General features: G+C 37.1%; 1 protein-coding gene across 8 annotated transcripts in view; it reads left to right on the plus strand.

Moving 5' to 3' along the window:
- elavl4 (ELAV like neuron-specific RNA binding protein 4) overlaps window positions 1-24,855 on the plus strand; it is a 176,947-nt gene that overhangs the window by 101,580 nt on the left and 50,512 nt on the right. For all 8 annotated transcript variants that reach the window (XM_049486068.1, XM_049486069.1, XM_022671020.2 and 5 more), the window contains one exon: window positions 20,804-20,907. In XM_049486068.1, coding sequence (XP_049342025.1) covers window positions 20,804-20,907 — 104 coding nt within the window. The remainder of the gene's footprint in view (window positions 1-20,803; window positions 20,908-24,855) is intronic.

The raw sequence follows: 24,855 nt of genomic DNA on the forward strand, positions 1-24,855 counted from the left end.
GCCGAGGCTCGCGCCGCAATTACGCTGACAATACGCAGCCAAACGGGGGGGAAAAAGCAGATGTAGCGGCATGAAAAATTCATGGAGCTCGATGTTTCGCTAAAGCGCAGCCAGGCTCGGTGCGAAACGTGCGAAAACCCTGCGTGTCAAACACGCAGAACGTTTGTCTGATGCTGGAGAAATGAAAATGTCCTCCCGGTCGCGGCGGCTTTAATCAGCGTGAGACTAAATTAGAGCGAAGGAACTGTACTGAGAGGATAGATGCTGCTAAGGATAGATGTTGCGCACAGACAGGTGCGACAGAAGAGTACGTGGGGTGGCGCCGGGAAAGTGGAGATCATGAATATTCGAATGTATGCTGGAGAGACAATTAATGTGATGCCTTGATGAATTCCAATTTGGGCGTAGTGAGAGCGTGGGGAATGGGTAATTGTTATTCAAGCTAAAAGCATCCGAAGCCAATTTACATTGTCTGACAATGAACTTTTCCTCACCGTCTCATTTCCTCCGACAAACACCACAAAGAGAATGAATCAACATTCCATACCTGACATTTGGCTGGGGAAATAAGGAGTGAATTTCCCCCCGCGTCACAGAAAATAACTAAAACATCACACAATTTATCTTTTTAACTCAACACACCGCTTCACCCAGGCAAGACAAATGATTGCTGAATGCATTAGCAGCTTTCAGAGCGCCTGCAGATATATATACGGCACCGGTGACTCCGGCACCAGTGCAGCAGTCTTCCGCCTCCCTATAGACTTTTTAAAGCTCTTAACAAGGTCGTTATGTGGTCTAAATACTGAAATAGCTATATATACATTGAAATCTCAAAAAAAAAACGTCAAGGGAGAGCAACTAGTATCGTGAACATCGTGATTTGTACTGATGTGTGGGATATGCATGAGGAAATAAGCTTCTTATGTGCATTGAATGTGTTGAATGTGTTGAATATGGATGTGATTGATTTCTGCTCATCTCTAGGCATGGACAATTCTAGCCAGATACGATCATTAGCACAGTCAAAATAAAGAATGATTGATTGGTTGATTGATACTGTAAATCACTATAAAGTTGACTTGACTGCGTTGCCACTGCTGCACTTTTTATAATTTTTTTTTATCAGCTTTTCTAGTACTGTTCTATTCATTAATAACTCATTTTTTTCCATTTCTTATTGTATAGTGTCCATTGTAACCACACTTATTGCAATTGGGACGCATCCTCAGAGAGTGATGGGAGTTTTGTAGTGAGTGATACGAGATTATAACAAGTTGTGGCACCTGAGTTCATTTACTTGGATACTGTAAATCAGGTTAAACTGCACCTGAACAGCCGTGGGAGGTAATAATGCCTTCTGAGTATATACAACTGACCTTTTTCCAGCACTTAAGTAGGGCTGCAATTATCTATTCAATCTACTATAGAAATTTGTCATCACTGATTTTCCTTGTTGACGCATCATCGATTGATCATTTGATTGATTGGGCTACACCCTGTGTACCATGTGGCAATGGGCACACACTCATCTCAGTGTGTGCCTTCAGCTCAGTGTCTTCAGACATGTAAACACATCAGATAAGGGACAAGACAACACCCATACTTACTGTAGAAATACCAAAACTTATCTAGAAAGATAAAGCAGACAGTTTCTGAGTTTCTGTGATTATGCATTAGCATTAGCAGTTAGCTGCTAAAAATGTAAATCTAAGCTTAATCTAAGCGAAAATAGTCATTTAAACATTGTAGAATTGAAGAGTTTGGTTCCAAAACGCTATAAATCCATTTTTATCAATTTGAGTAAAAAAGGTTTTTCTTTAGCGAGAAAGTGGTAGGCTGAAAACCACTGTTTTCTGTTTCAAACTATCAAATACCATACTAGGGTTAAAATAACACAAAAAAATCAAATCAAGATTTTAATATTTAAAGATTTATTTTTAAAAATAATTCGTTTTTTCGCAAAACGCAATAAATGCATGCCATGTTTTTTTTTTTTTCAAAATGTCTTATATATCCTTTGGCATCAATAGAACATTTTTTTGACTGAAAATGTGCAAAATACAATAATAAATAACAATAAATTGTACATCTGAATATAATGGTTCGACCATTGGGCCTAAAAACACAAATTTCTTTTCGAAAAAGTGCAAAATTTCATTAACGAACAAGACATTAAGACAATAAAATCCCCAAAATGTAGTATAGTGTGTGTGTGTGTGTGTGTGTGTGTGTGAACTGCAGATGACAGCCGGCATTTTCCCCCCTTCTGAATGCCTCATTGTCTTTACCTTTTCACGTACAGGAGACTTTTTTGATGGCTTTTCTCTTTTTTTTCAATAACTGCTACACGAACAGGCTCCTCTATACCATCAAACCGTTCATTTTCACGGACTTTGAGAGTGAAAAACGAAAGTGAAAGTTGGCGACGCGAAATGCCGGCCGTCTCAACAGGGCGCGTGCTATGATGTTTACATTAGATAGCTCGTGGAATGCTGCCCTGTGATTGGATGAGGGGAGATGTGGCATTCTGGGGGAAATCAAGACTGGCGTTTGTTGTGTTTTGGAAAGAAAGAGAGAAAGCAGGGCAGTATTACACGGAGGATGTGGCGTTTTGATGAAAATTGAATATTGGCTTTTCAAGAGTGGTCACATAACATTCTGATTCTGGCTCTAACTCTTTTTTTTTAAAACGGCGTTTATCGCGTTTTGGAATTAAACTCTTCAATTGTTGTTGTATTTATTTTTTTACAGTGTGGATGTTCTCTGGAGTTCTCCTAGACATCCTAGGCATCTTGTAAAGATAAAACCTAAAACCTTGAAACTTTTTTTGTTGTTGTTGAACAAAAAGTGTGTGATAAAGGGCAATTTTTTTTCTTATCCTATCCTTTTTGAGCTTGTTCCCTCTGAAATAAAGGCACACATCCTCTATACAGGTCTATATACAGGCTGTGTTTGTGGACACTGTGAATGGGATTGGGCATCTTGTGAACACAATTCAGGGTTATGTAACAGGCATACAGTATTTTCAATGGATGTTCCGTACTCTCCTGTTCTGTACTCATGCAGTGCCCATACGCTGCATTCGTTGTATATGTTGTATATGTTGTATATCGAAGCTCATTTTATTTATGAATTGAATCTTCTCCCACTGCATGTTCCCGCAGAGCTCAGATCTGACGCTTCATGCTTTATAAGCCTTCGCCGTATCCAGGCCATAAAGGCGCGCTGGATGGTGGCTTAGCATAAACCGCCGGCTCCACATCGCAGCTCCACGTGGGCTTCCAGGAAGCCCTTGGGGCGCCTGCCAGCAGCAGCGTCTCGCGTGCGGGGGTCTGACGTCGCTCGGTCGGGGTGTCCCAGATTCGCAGGGGCTGCTCAGCACACACATCCTTCCCAGCAGCCCACACACTTCGGGCTCGGAGCCAAGCCGCCGTAGGCTCCGGCTCAGTGGGAAGAGGGAGGCTCCTCCGTCCTCCAGCTGCTCCGCTAGCCTGCCAGACAGAAAGAAATACTGACAGCTTAACATCAGCTTCCTGCGTGCTGCTCACCGGCAGCATTCTGGGTAATATCTGGGTATATGTGTGTACAATAAGCGGCACGTCACGAGAGACGGTGATGAAATCCATCTGAACGTGAAGATGCCTGATGCCCAAAAGCCTGTCAGCAGTAGGAGAAGGTTCACAAACTATTGATGGATCAATATAATTTCATAAATATAAGATTTCCTCCCAAAAGATGGTGTTTCCACAACAGCACAGTCTCTGCTTCATTGCACCTGCCAGAGTGGATTGTTCGTGGTGAGAACGTGACTCAATCTCAAAGGGCTGTTCAGGTGCAGTTTAACCTGATTTACAGTATCCAAGTAAATGAACTCAGGTGCCACAACTTGTTATAATCTCGTATCACTCACTACAAAACTCCCATCACTCTCTGAGGCTGCGTCCCAATTGCATTAAGTGTGATTACAATGGACACTATGCAATAAGAAATGGAACAAGACTCATGAATAGAACAGTACTAGAAGAGCTGATAAAAAAAGACAGCAAGTGCGGCAGTGGCAACGCAGTCAAGTAAACTTTATAGTGATTTACAATATCAATCAACCAATCAATCAATCTTTATTTTGACTCAGAATTCCATTGAGGGCAACTGCATTTAATCATTTTAAATTAAAAGAAATGTTTAAATAACAGTGAATAAAATATGTAAATAGATAAAAATATAGCTTAAGAAATTAAGATATAAAGAAGATTAGAGATTAATAAAAGGAAAAAAAGCTTAAAAAAGAATTACAACTAGTTAAAATGTAATAAAACAAAACTATTACAAATAAAATAGTGAAAGAAATAAACAAAATGCAGAAATTAGAGATTAACTAAAAACAAGAAATAAACCCTAAGAATAAATAAGATAATATAGTTAGATATTAAAGTAACACCTTTGAGCAAAGTTTTAGTGTTTCCATTGAAGATTCTAAGCTGTTCCTATGGGGTTACTAAGGTTTTCCTATGGTATTGGTGGTTAAAATGATGTTACTGATGTTACTGAAGCATTTTTCAGTGGTTGCTAAGGTTTTCCTATAGTATTGGTGGTGTAAGTCTAAGTAAAGTATAGGTCGTGTAGGTCACTAAGGTGTTGCTAAAGTGTTTCTAGGTGGTTACTAAGGTGTTACTATGGTATAGGTGGTGTACATCTCTACGGCGTTACTGAAGCATTTTTGGTGGTTGCTAATGTTGTTCTATAATATAGGTGGTGTAAATCTCTAAGGTGTCACTTAAGTATTTCTAGATGGTTGCTAAGGTTTTCCTTATGTATAGGTGGTGTAAGTCTCTAACGTTTTGCTAAAGTGTTTCTAGGTGGTTGTTAAGGTTTTCTCATAGTAAATCTAAGGTCTCGCTAAAGTGTTCTTAGGTGGTTGCTATGATTTTCTGTGATATAGAATGTGTAGGAGGCTGAGGTGTTGCTAAAGTGTTTCTAGGTGGTTGCTAAGGTTTTACTATGGTGTAGGACGTGTAAGTCTCTAAGGTGTTACTGCAGCATTTTTCAGTGGTTGCTATAGTATTGGTGGTGTAATTCTCTAAGGTGTCGCTAAAGTGTTTCTAGGTGGTTGCTAAGGTTTTCCTATGGTACATGTGGTGTAAGTGCACTGTAGCTAAAAGCAGTATGTTGGCATATTAACACTTTTGAGCACATAAACCAACCTGTACAATACCCAACCAATGAAATCTAATATCTTTAAATAAACTCTCTGTGTGTCTGAAAAGACATAAGAAGAGTTTGGTGAAAAATGAAAAATGATTAACATGATTAATTACATAACTCAGATTCAGTCAATCAGCCAAGACGTGTTTTGATAGACTATCTGAAGTTTGCTTCGTTAGTTGTGAAAGCTAAAGCTAACGTTGCCAGAAAACCCTGGATTCTCACCAATTTCCTCCTCTCTCATCCCACTCACAACACATCCACATCTTCATTCCTCCAGTGCTGTTTGAGCTTTATAATACAGTAATTGGTGATGGAGGGGCAGGAGGTATTCCAGTAACCGTTCCAGTCTTAGCTTTAATGTTTTAATAAAGTCATAAAATTGAATAAAACCATAAAATACACTTTATTTTTATTTTTATATTTTTTATATAATTTTTTTGGTAAATAAGGGAAGGTTTTGTAGGTGTGTAATTACTGAAATGTGATTAATAATGATGGTTACTATCGTATAGGTGGTGGCATTTGCTAAAGTGTGTCTAGGTGGTTGCTAAGGTTTTCCTATAGTATATGTGGTGTAAGTATCTAAGTTTTTCCTATGGTACAGGTGGTGTAGGTTTCTAAGGTACTAATAAAGTGTTTTTGTTTATGGTTGCTAGGGTTTTCATACATATACATAGTATAGGTGGTTTTTGTTGCTATGTAGTTATTATATTGTTTTTAGGTGGTTGCTAAGGTTTTATTATGTTACAGGTGGTGTAAGTGTCTAAGATGTTGCTAAAGTGTTTTTATCTAGGTGGTTGCCAAAGTTTTCCTATATTATAGGTGCTGTAAATCTCTTAAGATGTTGCTAAAGTGTTTCTATCTAGGTGGTTGCTAAGGTTTTACTATGGTATAGGCAGTGTAAGCCTCTAAGGTGTTGCTAAAGTGTTTCTATCTAGGTGGTTGCTAAGGTTTTACTATGGTATAGGCAGTGTAAGCCTCTAAGGTGTTGCTAAAGTGTTTCTAGGTGGTTGCCAAAGTTTTCCTATATTATAGGAGCTGTAAATCTCTTAACATGTTGCTAAAGTATTTATATCTAGGTGGTTGCTAAGGTTTTACTATGGTATAGGCAGTTTAAGTCTCTGAGGTGTTGCTAAAGTGTTTCTATCTAGGTGGTTGCTAAGGTTTTCCTATAATGTAGGTGGTTAAAGTCTCTATGGTGTTGCTAAAGCATTTCTAGGTGGTTGCTTAGGTTGTTTTATAGTATAGATGGTGAAAATCTCTAATGTGTTGCTAAAGTGTTTCTAGGTGGTTGCTAGTATTGGTGGTGTGAGTCTCTAAGCTGACTTTAGTGTTTTTTATCTAGGTGGTTGTTAAGGTTTTACTATGGTATATGTGATGTAAGCCTCCAAGGTGCTGCTAAAGCATTTCTATCTAGGTGGTTGCTAAGGTTTTCCTATAGGTGTCTTATTTGTTGCTAAAGTGTTTTTAGATGGTTGCTAAGGTTTTACTATGGTATAGGTGATGTTTCTATGGTAAGGTTTGGTAGGTTTTGAATGCTAATGTGTAAAGTAATTGCTGAGGTGTTGCTAGGTGGTTGCTAAGGTGTTGCTATGTTTTATGCTAATACTTTTGTATAAAGCTGTGTTCGTAATGGTTCACGCATGAACTCATTCACTATTCACTCTGTAGACCTTTAGTAAAAAGCTGATGAAAAAAGCTGAATTAAATATTAATTTTGCTTTCTGTTTTTCACTCACTGGACAACAGGCAACAGAACTGGCAGTTTAAAATTTGATGGATTGTCTCCTGTATTGTTAGTATTAAATTAGTAAAAAGTTTTTCACTCTGTTTATACGGCATATTTTATCATCAGTGCACATGTACATTCTTTAAGAACGTCCTTGCTACGCTGCTGTCAGACGGTTGCAGAAGTGGAACATTGTGTTTCAGAGGTGAATCCGAGATGAAAATAAATGACTGTCACGGCGCTTTGGTCTGTATGCACGGTAGACAAATGAAACGTCCCAGTTTTGGTTGATAAAATCACAAATAACCCGACGTACTGAAATAAGCATCTGCAGTTTTCTCGCCTGCAATTAAGTAGGACGTGTGATAGAAGATAATGCACAGTTTGGATCTTTTCAATGTCATCTGAGGGAGTTTTCCCCTTTTGTAGTTTGTTTCTTTGGGTACAAAATAGTTTAGCGTTTTTTTTTCCTTTGTTTGGTTTGATTTGGTTTAGTTTCTGTGAATTTGTGAATACATCCTCTCCTCTGATTGGTCAGAGCTGTTGGGGCGCGGCTAAAAAGTAAATACAGAAAGAAGGTCCTGTGTTCTGGACTAGTGTAGAATTCTATGCAGCTTAGCATTGAGCAGCAGCAGAGATAGCATTAAGTTAATAGAGTTAATAGCTGTAGTAATTACAGTATGTGGTTAATACTGTAAATCAGGTTAAACTGCACCTGAACAGCCAAGTGCGATTAGCAGAGTCTAGCCAAATTATATTTATCAATCAATAGTTTATGAACCTTCTACTACTGATCATGCATCAAGCATCAGTCATAATAAAATTAGCATGGTATCCCATGACTTAAGGACACTGCACTGACCTGCCAGGCTCGATAATTAGCATTATTTCCACTGTGGGTGATAACTACGCTCTCTATGACATATTCAAAGTACATATTTGACACTGTAGTTTGAGGAATGCTGTTAAGTACTGAGCTTGCACAACATTGGAAATGAAATTTCTCTATTTTCAGACCTTACCTGAACTCTGACCTCCAATAATTTACATTGCCTTCAGCCATATGCATGCTAGCCTATTATCTATCACCTTATAACTTATACAATGTATGTGGATTTTCCAAAGCTGTCCCCTAATTTAAAACTTTAAGCATATAAATAGGGCTGGGCAACACCGTATTTTTCGCACGATAAGGCCCATTAGCATTAGCCACTAACTGCTACTTTCATATTATCAGCCTGTAGCCTGCTGGTAACCCCAGCTAGCACTGCTGGAGCAGCATTAGCATACGCCGCTAACCCTGTTAGCTCTTTTGCCTTTCAGAGGTGAGTATATCTGACTGTAGCCTTCAAATTTACAGAGTTAAAACAAGATACGTGGGACGAACCGCTAGCTATTTTTGCCCTGCCTTACAAGAACACTCAGGGTTCCTCAGTGCAGTGTAGCGCTAATGTTGTAGAAATTTAGCAATCTAAGATTACTGTAAATAAAGAAAGCGCTTTATTCACCCAAATAAACAGTTTTCAGGAGAGAAATCAGTGTAGTTTAACGTCCAGCACTCGTTTGACCTTGAAAGAAAATCTTTTTTATTACAGTTTTGTTTACTTAGCTTAGCTTTACTTAACTAATTGATAGTAAATGATGCTCTACTAAATGTAACCCTACACCCACACTCTAATCTGAATCTACATCCAGCTGAGAATTCAGTTGCATTTATGATCTATTTAGGCATCTAACTGTACAGTATATTGGACCATCCAAATAATGTGATAGCGAAATGAATTTTAACATGAATTTTAACATGACTTATAGCTACAAATATCAATTATGAATGTTTTTGACAGTTTTCTGTGGCTTTTAAAAAAGAAATGATGACATTTACAGTACATTTACCGTATCAAGCTGCATACTGATATCCCATGACTTTTGGCATGCCCTTTGAATTCCTACCTACATACTGCAGCATATTATAGTAAAAGCAGAAAAAAAATCACTGCTGCCGTATTTGAGTGTTAAACAAGCCTCCAGAATCATTAAAATGTTGGCACCTTACGCCAGGCGTATTAGTAAATAGGCCAGCAGCAGCGGCAGCAGCAGTGGCAGAAGCAGTGGCAGCAGCGGCAGCAGCAGCAGAGCGGCGAGTTCCAGGTAAGCCGGTGGGTTTAAGAGAGAGAGAGAGGTACACAAAGGAATATGACTCCTTAATGAAAATCCAATCAGAATATAGTGAGCAGCTTTTAGCTTTTGTCTGAGAGAGCACTTAGCCAGCTTTGAGTGAATTATGTAGCTTATGTAGCAGGAATGGGCTGAATTAAAGCCATTAGAGCTAATGATAAACAACATTTATAATGCAGATTTATAACATAACACACCACATTATCTAATTACACTGCACTCAAGGCTCGCTCTCTTTTGATGGAAGATTACTGAGCAAATTAGAAGAGTCGTCAAGTCGTACTTTACTGTCGAATTGAGTAATACGACTTCTTATTCTGCATCAATTAGTTTGTAGTGTATTTGTGTGTGTTTTTTTTCCGTGTTGCGAGAGCAGAGCGGAGTGGAAATGGCGAAGTTTCTCGTCAGCAGGGAGCAGAACTGTCCCTGGATGCTGTTGCAGCAAGGGCGGGATGTCAGGCCGGGAACAGCGGTGATACATTTGTTTTGACAAATTGAAGAGTTTTTTTTTTTTTCCCTTTTCCTTTTTTTGCCGTCCGAATCCCAAACCTGACTAAATTTAAGACTGACCAAACACATTTTCTTGTTTCGTGGCCAGGGAGCTTCGAGCTATCAAGGTGAGTTAGCGTCAGATGCTCAGAGAACTGTCATGCTTTCTCCTCACGCGAACGCTCGCATCAGCTCCACACTCTAAGAAAAAAAAAAGTACAGATTTGTACTTAAAAAAGAGTATAAAGCTTTTTGCCTTATGTTACCTGATAATTAGGTACAATAGAGTAGATTAAAAAGAAATTATAGACATTATCATCAACTGAATATGTGTCAAAAACGTGACGATGCAAAATTGTCTGGCTTTCAAATGATAAAAAAAATATAATTAATATCCTCTTGAGACCCCATGTCCTCATATGAGGACATCACATTTTTGCTTCTCTGCAACATTATACTTAATCATTTTGCAGAACTTTAAACTTTTACCCCTTTGGCCTGATATGGACACACTGCTGTATCATCTAGTGGCCACATGACAACATTCAACACTCAATTGATTGAAACCAAGAGGGGGGTGGGAATCCCAGTCAAATGTTTCTACAGCCAGTTCAGACAGAAACATGCACCAGATACAAAACTCTCATCCAGTTTTATGTTTAAAACTATTCTCCTTACATTTTTTCTCTCTGCTCACTGTCGAAAGATAAAAGTTTTTTTTTTTTTTTTTTAGATCCTAAAGTCAGGGTGTCAGGATATATACAGGGGTTGGACAATGAAACTGAAACACCTGTCATCATTTTAGTGTGGGAGGTTTCATGGTTAAATTGGAGCAGCCTGGTGTTCAATCTTCATTAGTTGCACATTATTGCACCTGTAAGAGCAGAGTGTGAAGGTTCAATTAGCAGGGTAAGAGCACAGTTCTGCTCTAAATATTACAATGCACACAACATTATGGGAGACATACCAGAGTTCAAAAGAGGACAAATCCTTGGTGCACCAATCGTCTTGCTGGAGCATCTGTGACCAAGACAGCAAGTCTTTGTGATGCATCAAGAGCCACGGTATCCAGGGTAATGTCAGCATACCACCAAGAAGGACCAACCACATCCAACAGGATTAACTGTGGACGCTGTAAGAGGAAGCTGTCTGAAAGGGATGTTCAGGTGCTAACCGGATTGTATCCAAAAAACATAAAACCACGGCTGATCAAATCACGGCAGAATTCAATGTGCACCTCAACTATCCTGTTTCCACCAGAACTGTCCGTCACCACAATCAATTATTGTGCTCTAAAACCAGGTGTTTCAGTTGCATTGCCTAACCCCTGTATATATTGTTTATTAGCACAGTGATACAGTGATATACTTATAAAGGGGAGCAAATCTGACCCTGTAAAGACCAATATTGTATCTTAGAGGATACAATTATTAAAAGTGTACCTTTGAGTACAAGAAAGTACTTCTATCATACCTCTGTTTTTTAGTGTGCAGCTCCAGCTACTGCAGGCGTATCACGGCTACAGAAATCTGCAGTAGGAGGAGGAGGAGAACGCTGCAGGCCATGTAGTGTTTAACTCAATTTTCATCTCATTCTCAATCAATGGAAGCACTGGACCTTTAAATGATGTTCCAACAATTCAGATGGTTGGAGGAGAGAGGAGACGGGGACTGAAGTTATTCACATTTTCAATCTACTGTGAGCAATGCTGCTGGAAATGCTCAAATTTATCAAAAATGACATTCAGCACAGCAGCGCGATGCATCATATAGCAGATACGCAATACACCGCAATGAGTGGATGGTATTTTATGGGAAAAACATTATATATATTTTTCGGACTATAAGGTGAACCAGATTATAGGGCGCATTTATAAGCGACACTAGTAAGGATGCCTACATTGAAGTGAGCAAGGGTGTCGCCATGTTTTCTTTCCCTAATAGGGAAGGTGGGTAAGCGCCTAAATAAATAAAATAAAAAAACTTTTCTTTCAAAGTCAAAAGAGCACTAGATGTTAATCTACACAGATTTATCTCCTGAAAAAAAAAATATTTTGTCTAAGAATGAGTTTTTAGTGAAGTTTCTCCAGCACTAAGGCTAGGTGCAGCAGCATTAGCATTAGCCGCTAGCGCTAACCTAAGGAACCCTGAGTGGTCCGGTAACTCAGGGCATTAGCAGCTAGAAGTTCACCCCACGTAGCTTGTTTTAACACGTTAAACACACAGATTGCAGTCCAGTAGATTCAACTCTGATCGATGTAATTTTAACTATACTGTTTTCGTGTTTTTTGCTACTTTTCCACTATTGCATTTATAGATATACAGTATATGTTGCATATATTGCATATATTGAGCCAATGTATAGAGCAATGGGAACTGTCAATGGGAAAAAAGCCTCAGCATTTTAATTATAAGATATATAAGACATTATAAAATAAGATATAAAACATACTAGATAAAAAAATTTAAGTTTAAGGGTTAAAATCATAAAATTACAGGAAAAAAAATATTTTAAGTTATTAAAAATAATAAATTGAAATGCAGTGACAGATTAAACATTACAGAGAAAACTATAAATTTAAAAAGTTAAACTGAAAAAAATAAAAATAAACCAAAAACAAAGAAAGCTAAAAAATGGAAGCTAAAGCCACTAACAGTATTTTGTATAATGATGAAAATATGATTGTGTATTGTGAAAAAAAAAAAAAAACCGTTAAATATCATGATACAATATTTTTACCAATATATATATATATATATATATATATATATATATATATATATATATATATATAGCCCAGCCTTAGGTTAATTATCGTTATAGATCTAATACTGATCTAATATCCTGAATCAGTAACAGCATCATCACCAGCATCAGCATCATTATCAGTGGTCATAGGCCACTATTGAACAGCTGCTTGACTATTCATATTATATTTAAGACCTTTTAACAAAATATTACACACAAAGTAGATCCACCACACACTTTTTCCTAGAATCAAAAATACAGAAGCCCATACACTCTCTCTCTCTCTCTCTCACTCGCTCTCTCTCAGACGCCGAACTCCCGCTAAAGCCCACTCCCCTCTAACTGCCTCTGATTAAACAGAGAACAGAAGAATATGTAATATTCATTAAATATTATTATTCTAATTCTTCACTTTCTGTTAGGCATGGTCTATGTAGACGCCGTTTTAAATGGCTCCCTGTTTGGCTAGTGCGGCTATCCTGCTGGGGATTTGAAACCGGAGGAAAATGTGGAGATGTATGCTCATTAAAATCTCATTAAAAGCTCAATGTATCATTGCAGAGTTTCTGCGATTTTAATTGACAATTACGACATATAAGTTAACGCATCCATTAGTCTAATTAAAATAACATTGGGTTAATATTCCATTTGCTAATGTTTACCGCACACATATTTCCCCATAGGATTTTACAGCATCCTAAATAATGGACGCTTTTTTTTTTTTTTACAATTCTCTGCCCTTTTTTTCTGCAAGTTTGTGTTTTTAAAACTCAAAGAGCTTCTAAAGACACTGCAGGTCTTTGTCACCAGTGTAATAAACTAATATTTCATGCAGGAACTTTTCCCATGTTGTCCAATGTAAGCTAAAGAAAGTAGAAGTATAGAAAGTAGTGTTTAAAATATTTCTGTAGAGGTTGTAGAAGTATCAACTCAAGCTTTTTACCCTTTAAGTAAAAGTGTTTAAAAAAAGTACTGGTTTAAAAAATACTTAAAGTATAAAAGTAAAAGTAATGTAAGGGGAAACAATAAAGTTATTAAGTACAAAAAAACTAAGGCCACGCCCACAGAGTCCTATAGTGCACTACCCCCCCTCCCCTCCCCAAAACACATTTTACTAAAAGCCATAATGACTATAATGTTAAAATATTAAAATGTTAATGTTAATAATATTTTTTGGGATATTGCACTAGGCTACTCCCTGTTTCAGCTGCATAGTATAAACCCAGAGGTGGAAAGTAACCAATTATATTTACTCACATTACTGTAATATGAGTAATTTGTAATTTTTTAAAGTAGTTTTTAAAATAGGTAATTTTACTTTTACTCAAGTTCATTTTGACACAAGTAATTGACTTCACTACATTGGAAAACATTAAAAAAAATTCAATGCTGGGAAAATTTTTAAAAATTGAATTTGAGTTAAAAAAAAAAAACTTGAGTTTTGTTCTCCATGGCAGCGCAGCTGAACTTTTTCATGCAGTGTTTATTACTACGGTTAGCGGGAGAGACGCTGTGTGAATCAGCTGGGCTCGGGGGAACCGGTGTTCTGTCGAGTTATGCTACCCATCGATATGTGCTTCTTTACGGCACTGCGCATGCGCCGATCAACATTTTTTTTTTTATGTTTATGTTTTTAATGATATTTCCTATTTAAGTTTTTATTGGGAACATTAAACAATCTGCTTGAATGTTAAACAAACATGTAAATATCAGTAAAGCATAGCAATGGCAAGTTAAAAAATAATAACGAACTGTAAAACTATAAAAATACAGTTTATAGTCACATATATGACCATAACTTTTTAACAGTAAAGAAAAAAAATAATAATAGAAACCTATAACACTTGTTTTATGGGGTGGTCTGAACAAATACTGCCTGAAAGGTCCAAATTATTTAATTTAATAATTATTTAATTTATGATTTGTTGTACTTTTTTACATCAAATTAATAAAAGTAACTATGTAACGTTTACTCAAAGTACATTTTAAATTGAGTACTTTTTTTACTTTTAATCGAGTAGATTTTTAGATGGGTACTTTTACTTTTACTTGAGTAGAATTTTAGCAAAGTAAAGGTACTTTTACTTAATTACAATTTTTCAGTACTTTTTCCACCTCTGTATAAACCAATAGGGAGTCGGAATGGTATATATTTATACTTCTTTACATCCAATCACAATCAGATTCACTCAATCTGGATGGAGGAGAGATTTATCTGGATAGGGGTTTTATTGAACGATGAGAAGCTGAAATGAAAACCAGCTGAAATGAAATAGGAGTAACGAGGCTGTTTTTAAAATTTAAAGAGTAGAAAGTTCAGATAATTGTGTGAAAATGTAAAACTAATTACTCCAGTAAAGTATAGATAACCAACATTACTGGTTTCTATACAGTCCGGATCTGAGCATTAGTATCAGTATAATAATATATTGAGAGTATATTCTGTGCTGTAGATCTGATCTGATGAAAGATTGAATGAGTTGGCAGACCTTTGGGTGTCTGAGTGCTTGTGTTGCAATGAATCATTCTCTGTGATTTTTTCCCTCCGCTGTCGATAATGAGTTTATGTTAGAGATCAGCAGCACATAGCACAGCTATAAACTGTGCAGAGTACCTACTGACTAATCTAATGCAGCTCAGTGCATTAGATTACACTGTTTACATGTTTCTACTGTTTTTTACTGCTCCCAAGGCCAAATCTTCCTTTTCCATCATATGTTTTATTTTTTTTTTTTATGAAGTGGACATCAGATACAGTATATTGTTTGGTCTCGTAATATATAAGGGTTATGTAATGGTATTAAATTCATTTTTCATCATTTTTTATCTTCCCTATATGGGCAACAAATAGAATAATAGACTTTTGCGTGGTGCTTTTGTCTTGGGCGAGAAAACCAATGATGTCCCAAGGTCCCTGTGCTTGTTTGGCCACGCCCTCATAACTGAGGTTATATTGGGATTAAAAAAAGTGCTTGATTTATAGCTCTCAGGCCTATGTGCCACTACAGTGGACAAAAATGAATCCCCAGCTCTCAGTACAATATACTGGGATATTTACCTGTATTTCTACTGGATACATGTTTACATGTTTAACCATCTTTATTTCTGACGAGTACAGGTGTACCTACCTGTATTTCTACAGTGTACTGGTATACTTACCCATGTTTCTACTGTATACTGGTATATTTAACTCTACTTTCTACTGTATACTGTATACAGTGTATTTCTACTCTATACTCGTATACCTATCTTTATTATACTGTATACTGGTATATTTTTTCTGATTTCTACTGTATACTACTGAAATTACCTGTATTTCTACTGTATACTGGTATATTTACCCATGTTTCTACTGTATACTGGTATATTTACCCACGTTTCTACTGTATACTGTTATATTTCTACTGTATACTGTATACAGTGTATTTCAACTCTATACTCGTATACCTATCTTTATTATACTGTATACTGGTATACATGTTTCTGATTTCTACTGTATACTACTGAAATTACTTGTACTGGTAGATTTATACTGGTAGATTTATCTGTATTTGTACTGTATACTGGTTTTGTTTACTTATATTTCGACTGGATACTGATATATTTACCTGTATTTCTAGTCTATACTAGTATACCTTTCTTATTTCTACTGTACACAGGTATACTTACTTGTATTTCTAATCTATACTTGTATATATTTCTACTGTAAACAGGTATGTTTAATTTTTTCACTGTATACTGGTATACCTATCTTTATTTCTACTGTATACTGGTACATTTACCTATATTTTTACTGTGTACTAGTATAATTACCTGTGTTTCCACTGTATACTGGTATAATTACCCATTTTTCTACTATATACTGGTCTAATTACCTGTACTTCTACTGTATATTGGTATATTTACCTCTATTTCTACCGTATACTGGCATAATTATATGTATTTCTGCTGTATACTTGTGTATCTATCTTAATTTTTAGTTTAGTGGTACAATTTCCTATGTTGGTAAAATTACCTGTATTTCAACTGAATAGTAGTAAATACCTGAGTTAGTACTATATAGTTTAAATAGTTTAAATAGCTTTGTTACATTACCAGGCCTATGTGTGTGTGTGTGTGTGTGTGTGTGTATGAGAGAAAGCTGTGGCGTGGTGTGTTAGCCTGCTGGGCTGTGTGCACGCTGAGAGAGTTCGTGTTATGACAGTGAAAGCCAAGCCAGCCTATGTTGGCCCACAATCTGCACACGGCTCTCTCCCACGCCTGCGCCTGCGTGTGTGCGCGCGAGTGCGTGTGTGTGTGTGCGCGAGTGTGAATGTGTGTGTGTGTGTGTGAGAGAGAGATAGATTTCAGGCAGATGACATTTCCATCTTGGAGGCTTTGACTCTGCGTATTGTTGCAGGGGAATGAGTGTAGCGTTTTTATGTGCGCAGCTCTTCTCCAGGCTTTGTTCAGAATCATTTATTCCAGTTATTCCAGATTAACTGTTTCAAAACAGACCACAAACACTGCTGAGACATCTTCCCTCTCCGTATTCGCACTCAGACCGTGGCGTGAGTTTTTCTGTAGCTGTTTTTTTAAAGGCTGCAAAGGAAATAATGGACTTTCGCTGTGGTGCTGCTCAATATCGGGGGGAAAAAACAGACATTGCAATATCTTGTTCTTCAAAGATCACCTTTGGTCTTAAATACAGGCATTTTGAGAGCCTAACTTAATGCTAATGTGGTCCTGCAATCAGTGGCTCTACATTTTCTGAACAAACACACACTCTAGTGCACTAGCTATTCTAACAGGACCGTGCTTATCCACAAACTGCTGTGATCTCAAGAGCTTTTCTTGATTATACACATATATAATGCCATGGCCAGCTGCATTACCAGACCTATTGCTGATTGGATGCACCTAATTAATCATAGGTGTGTTTAATTTTAGGCATAACGTGAAATAAACCAATCAGTGTGCCAGTAATCATTCCCTTTAAGAGACAGGTGAGCTCTGACTTTGGCGCCTTCCTATCTTAACAGCACAGAGCTTTTAAGGAATTCTGACCTGCTTGTTCACACTGTGAAGATAGACCAGCAGCTCATTTAAGGGATCAGCAATGAAATTTTATTATTTATTCTGTTTATTAATGATGATTTAAAACCTGGATTCGCAGTGCGCACGGCACTCCTGCATGGCTAATATAGGATTGGGCAGCTGACTGTTGACTGTTGTCAGGGTTTTAATCAGTCAGTGGCGCACAGACCTGTATTTGTTTCTGCTGCTAATATAGAAACACGCCAGAAATTTACCTGAACACACCTCACTCACTTCCAGACTACCACAATCATTAGTGTAGACTTAATCCTAAACTACAATAGCATATGTGCATTTTTTACAATATGTAAAAAAGAAATTAAACAGTACTCAGACACGCATTTTAATAGTGAGAGTGAGTTAAGCTATACTTTACATACCCAGGCATTCAGTTGCACATGAACAGTTTGTTCAATTTTCTTTTGGTTAATCTCCTCAGAACCAGCGCTGAAATTTATAGATTTATAAGATTTAAATCTTATAGTGCAATCCAAATTTCTAACGTGTATGATTGTAAATTATTGATGAAGACACTATTCAGACTCTTCAGATTTTATGAGTAATATTGCAAATATTGCAGATTTACGAGAGTCGTCAGCAGCCGTTATCATAACACATACTGTGAAAATGTGTTTATGTATGTATGCCGTATGCGGTGGTGTTTTATCTCCAGTGAAGAACCTGGTGGTGGCGTCCTGCTGAGCTCTCCACTGTTAAGCTTTTTTGAGCATGTGTGTGTGTGTGTGAGTGTGTGTGTGCGTTGGTTAGGGTGGTGGGTGGAATTCCTGTGACTGAAGTTACTGCCTCAGTTGGCTTCCCTTTACCCTTAGGCTAAAGCTGAAACGAATGGTGACAGATAACCCCTGCCTAGCTCTACTGCAGCAGAAACGGCATCAGCTGGACCCACACACACACAAATATATATATATATATATATATATATATATATATATATATATATATATATGCTATTAACTGCCCTGGGCCATTTAAGGAAATAGGGAGGAAGAAGAGCGTAAGACAGTGTTGTGTATCATTAAGCACAGCACGACTCATCCCTGAAGCTCTGTATGAGGGAGTGTTAGATCTTTAGCAGCTCACTCCATTTACTCCATTTACTTCATATAACCTTTTTCCAGATATGCACACTACGGCTGGCCAATATTCACTATAGCAAACTGATATTCCTATATATTACACTAACCAATACAACATTAATTACATAGTAATGTATGATATAAATACAAATAATGATGCCAACAATATCAAAATGATAATATGTAGTTTAAAACAGTACTATAATAGACTTTCATCATATATTTCATCATCATTCTTTATTCTTTAAAGCTCACCTTCCGCGAAAATCCGATTTTTCTTGTTTTTTGTGGAATACAGTAGGTCTCTCCGAGTTGAATGTGTACACCTGCACATTAAACTGTTTTGCAGCCCCCATTGTCTGCAGGAGCTAAGCAAAGAAATCCCCCCTCCCCCCCTCCGAAAAACGGGTGAATTTTGAATTATCTTTCTGCCTACGTAGGCAGAAACTCACAGACCAGCCCACCTTGGCTCGAGAAACTCCCAGAGGCGGAGCTGAAGCGACGCAACATCACCGCTCATCAGTTAGGAGGTGGGAGGCAGTGAGCGGCAGAGCGGCGGAGGGGCGTCGCAGTGCTCCTAGCCAATCAGAGGAGAGATATTTGCATGCTGTTTGCATGTATGAATATTCATGAGCAAAGCTGGAATCCGGTCATTTTGGACACACCCCTAAAACAGTCCATTAAAAAAGAGCTATACAGAGACACCTGAGCACTTTTTTTTTACAAAAACGGCTCACATGTCATTCATTCATACTAGAGACCACAACTAGACATTTTAAAATGAAAGAAAAAACGACGGAAGGTGAGCTTTAACCATTTTCAGTGTAGCCAAGAGCCACAGGAAAAGTAAAAAAGAGCAACATATTGCAAATTAAGATTGTCAAGATAAAGATTCCACAATTATGCATTATCTATTGCAATCATAATGCACAAATCAGCTGTGTTATAAGATGTTTTGTGTTATATACTAAGATTAGTTTATGCATTCTTATAATGTATCGTTGTACACTCTAAATAAAGTGACAGATGTCATATATTTCCTCAGTTGTTAGTAACAGATATATGATATTTTATTCCAGATGTGTGGTACATTGCAAGCACACCTTATGATGCATTATAATCACAGTTCATAGGAAGCATGCATATAGCATGTATATAATTTGTTCTACATTATTATATAAATATCTATAAACAAGTTTATAATGCTTTATGAATGTATTATAACGTGTTATAAATATGTTTATAGAGTCTAATGGACATGACACTCATATAAAGTGTTACCATATATACAAATAAATAATAATGAATAAAATATTCAACTAAAAACAATTAAAAGCAGAACTAAAATAATAATAATACTACAATAATAAAAAAAATCTAGGATAAAGCACTAATAAACACTATAAATAAAAAGGTATTCAGACCCGCCTTTAAATGAGTGAGTAAAGATACTTTATGATGCACAGTTTGTTTGTTTGTTTCTTCTCCTCAATACTGCCAGTAGTTTCTACATTTTTTCCTCATTGTCATAATTTAGGACTAGTTTGCATTGCTTTGCATCTATACACTGATTAGTAAATATATGTAGAATGTAATTAAGTAATAATACACGAGACGGAGTGCAATAATGTGTAATAATAGCAGTGCCAATATTACAAGTTATAGCACAAACCTAAAGTGTATTGTTGCGATTATACCACAGTTCCATTTTTAGTGTTTACTGAAAGATTTTGAAAAGAGTTAAAAGAGGACGAGAAAATAGGATCTGTTTGGTTATAAAATAAACATTCCGCCAGTTAAAATTGTTCCTTTGTTGCTCTGTTTGTAGCTGCGCTGTTTGGTTTGTAAGCGCTGCATCGTTGCTAGGTTACCTGTATGTGGCGGAGTAATACATGGAGAGCTTCGGTTACAGTGCATTACCGGCTGATAACGTCATTCATATAACGCCTCCCAGCCAATCACATTGGAGTCAAAGCACAAAAAGGATTGAACTTCAATCCTTCAAGTCAATATGGATTTCACATAAATGTTTTGCTGTCTAGACTATCAAAATCAATATTAGTACAATCGAAATATATGCTTACTTGTTCTCAAACAATGTAGACATGCAAGGCGGTGCTATCCATTTCGGTGCCTTAAGAACAAATGCTTTGTGTTGTAATATATTGCCATATATAAAATCGCATCACCTGTATCCCAAAACATATTGTATTGGCAAGTTCTTGCTAATGCACAGCATTAACAGTTCTGTTTTTCTCTTTCTCTTGTTTCTTTCTCACAGGACAGAGCCTTGGATATGGTTTCGTCAACTACATTGACCCAAAGGATGCAGAGAAAGCCATCAATACGTTAAATGGACTCAGACTTCAAACCAAAACTATCAAGGTACTGTCAAACAACCTCTATACAGACTATACAGAAGTATATAGAATATATGTTATTGCTCTTATACTGGAAATAGAAATAGTAGACTCTCCTTCATGAAGACACTGAGATTAAAATACCAAGAGTGTGCAGATCTGTCCTCAAAGATAAATATATATAAGTATAAAACATATTCAGGTTTGTTTAACACATTTCTTTCCTAAATAATTCAGCATTATAGTCTTAATATTAGTCTTATAGTCTTAATATTAAATTTACAATGGAAAAAAAGAAAAAACAAAGAAAACAAAAAAAAGCCTTTAGTTAGTACAGTTCCACCAGTGGGACTAGCCATTGCTGACCCCTGGTTACTATAGTCCTGCTTAAGAAATTAAAATGTTTAGCATAGAATGCTCAGCTTAATTCTATTTTTGTTAAAAGTTATGAGATTTTTGCAGTATGATAACCATCTAATAAATATAGCATCTCATTACAGTATGATGAGGTATGTATTTACGAACAGGAAATAAAACAAAACAACTTAACAACAAAGATACTATGATACAATATGACTGGAAAACAAAGAAACACAGAAACAACCTGATCGATGTGAAAAAAAATGCACAAGATCCTACAAACAAACGCTAAAACAAAGGGGCTCTATATACTCGGAAAATGACAGGAAACAAGAAACACCTGGGGACATGTAACAAGTGGGCGGAGCTACAAATGACAACCATGAGAACACAACAGGGCCATGTGCTAAGGAGCACATGGGAAAAAAAAACATGAGGAGGCGGATAAAGGGAGGACACGGAACAGGACGAGAACATTACAGTGTATTTGATTTTTGATTGAACAAAAGCACTGCTATAGATGAAGCTTGAAACCATTTATTAGTTTATTAATGGACGTGTATGTAAAACATCTTTGGTTTATTATTCTATTCTATTCTACATGACAAATTCTCAATTCATTCTTGGTTGAGTTGCATTTTTTATTTCCAATACTAATATTAAGTGAACATACACACAGTAAAATAACCTTCTATACGATTTTAATGCCATGTTATAGCGAGTAATGGCATACTGCTGCAACCCTACGCCCTATGTACAGTCTTCTGATATGACAGCAATAATATATATATCTATAAATCTATTTCTGTGATTGTGTGAGTATATGTGTGTGTATGTAAGGGGTATGTGTGTATTAGTGTGTGTGTGTGAGTGTGACAGCAGTAAGTGTGTGCTGCTGATTTTGTTATGATATGGCGCGGCGGTAATGGAACAATATCTCATTTGGGTGGCAATATGCTCTTGCTTTTCCTCCCCAATTAGTCATCAGCCATTTCTCACAACTGCACGAGTCAATTCACCGAATGTTTCCTGTCACCATTCCTGCCAGTGGAGCTGCATTGATTAGCACATGTGGTGTGTATTGACTCGTGCTGGGCGGCAGTGCTGCGACACAAAGCGAGAGGAGGGGAAATCCGCCTCATTAAGATGCAGAAGGAAATAGGAGAGCGACTGAGGGGAGAAAAGGGAAAATAGTGTAATTGATATGCAAATGCATCTCCAAATGTCAAATCATGGAGTCAGACGAAAAAGGAAAAATAGAATGTATAATGAAATGATGCTAAAATGCTAAGTAGCCGCCTCGAATGCCTTTTTTTTTTTTTTTTTAATACTAAAGCCGGGTAGAGAGGAGCGGCAGGCTGAGGATGTGGAACGCTCGCTGCTGGCGGAGCGGTTAGTGTCAATGGTACTTTATGTTTATTCAGCTGAGAAACATAACCTCCTGCATTTCCCCCGAACAGCGTGTTTAGTGTAAATTTAGAAGCAGCTGCTTTAGACTGTAAATCCTGAACGATGTTCCTTTATTTATTATTTTTTTGTCTGAGTCACGCCGTAATCGGGCTGTGTGTGTGCCATCATCTGCTTTATAATCCCTGGCCTCTCACTTACATCCACCCTAATCTAATCAGATCGGATTCCCCAGCTTAGACTAACAAACACAGCACCCGGTCACGGAGAGAGAGAGAGAGAGAGAGAGAGAGAGAGAGAGAGAGAGAGAGAGAGAGAGAGAGAGAGAGAGAGAGAGAGAGAGAGAGAGAGAGAGAAAACGAGAGACAGAGAAAGAGAGAGAGACCCTGGGTTTTCATTCCAATATCATATATGGAGTGTATAGTAGGGAGTATAAAATGGTGTAGAGGAGTTTGAGCAGTATAGAGTAGTATATGATAGTATAAGGGAATATAGGGGGCTGTATAGATTAGTATAGGCTAGTATAGTAAGTACAGGGTAGTATATATAGAGAATATAGGGAAGTAATGGGGACATAGGGTGTATTGAGTAGTATTTGATAGTATAGGGTAATATTGGATGAAATAGGGAGGAATAGGGAGTGTAGGATAGTTTATAGGGCTGTATAGGCTAGTATTGGGAGTATAGGGTAGTATAGGTAGGGAATATAAGGAAGTATACGGTAGAAAAGGGTGGAATAAGGAGTATAGGTAGTATATTTAGGGAATATAGGGGACAATAGAGTAGTACAGGGAGTACAGGGTAGTATATATAGGAAATATAGGGGAGTAAAGGCGATTATAGGGAGTAAAGGGTAGTATATGACCGTATAAGAGAATATAGGGAGAAATAGGGAGTGTTGGGTAGTTTATAGGGCTGTATAGGCTACCATTGGGAGTATAGGATAGTATAGGTAGGGAATATAAGGAAGTATACGGTAGAAAAGGGTGGAATAAGGAGTATATGTAGTATATTTCAGGAATATAGGGGACAATAGAGCAGTACAGGGAGTACAGAGTAGCATATATAGAGAATATAGGGAAGTAATGGGGACATAGGGTGTATTGAGTAGTATATGATAGTATAGGGTAATATTGGATGAAATAGGGAGGAATAGGGAGTGTAGGATAGTTTATAGGGCTGTATAGGCTACCATTGGGAGTATAGGATAGTATAGGTAGGAAATATAAGGAAGTATACGGTAGAAAAGGGTGTAATAAGGAGTATATGTAGTATATTTAAGGAATATAGGGAACAATAGAGCAGTACAGGGAGTATAGGGTAGTATAGGTAGGAATATAGGGGAGTATAGGAAGTATAAGATAGTATGTGTAGAGAATATAAGGGAGTATAGGGTAGAGTATGGAGGAATAGGGAGTATAGCATAATATAGTTAGTATAGGTCGTATCTTTTGGAATATAGAAAACAATAGAGTAGTATAGGGAGTACAGGGTAGTATATATAGGGAATATAGGGGAGTAAAGGGGAATATAGGAAGTATAGAGTAGCATATGGTCGTATAAGGGAATATAGGGAGGAATAGGGAGTGTTGGGTAGTTTATAGGGCTGTAAAGGCTAGTATTGGGAGTACAGGGTAGTAGAGATAGATTATATAGGGGAGTATAGGGAGTATAGGGTAGTATAGGTAGAGAATATAAGGGAGTATATGGTAGAGTAGAGTGGAAAAGGCAATGTATGAAAGTATACAGGAATATGGGGGAATACAGACTATAGGGTAGTTTATAGGGTAGAAAATATAAGGTAGTATTAGGTAGAAAAGGGTGGAATAGGAAGTATAAGGTAATATAGAGGAGTAAAGGGTAGTATATAAAGGTGTATAGGGTAGTATAGATAAGTAATAAAGGGAAATATAGGGGAGCATAGGGTAGTATAGGTAGGGAACATAAGGGAGTATATGGCTGTAAAGATAAGTAATAAAGGGAAGTATAGGTAGGACATATTAGGGAGTATAGGGTAATATAGGGATTATAGGGTACTTATTGGGTATTGTAGGAAGTATAGATGAGTAAAGGGTAGTATAGGAGTGTAGGAAGTCGCTTTGCATCAATCTTCCACTTTATCAGAATGTAATTTTATAATAAAATCAAGGAGATATTTGAGTTGTTTCCATTAAAAGAGAGATTAAAAGAGAACAAAAGAATAAAA

The sequence above is a fragment of the Astyanax mexicanus genome, chromosome 12, assembly GCF_023375975.1.
Source record: "Astyanax mexicanus isolate ESR-SI-001 chromosome 12, AstMex3_surface, whole genome shotgun sequence".
Classification (NCBI taxonomy): domain Eukaryota; kingdom Metazoa; phylum Chordata; class Actinopteri; order Characiformes; family Acestrorhamphidae; genus Astyanax; species Astyanax mexicanus.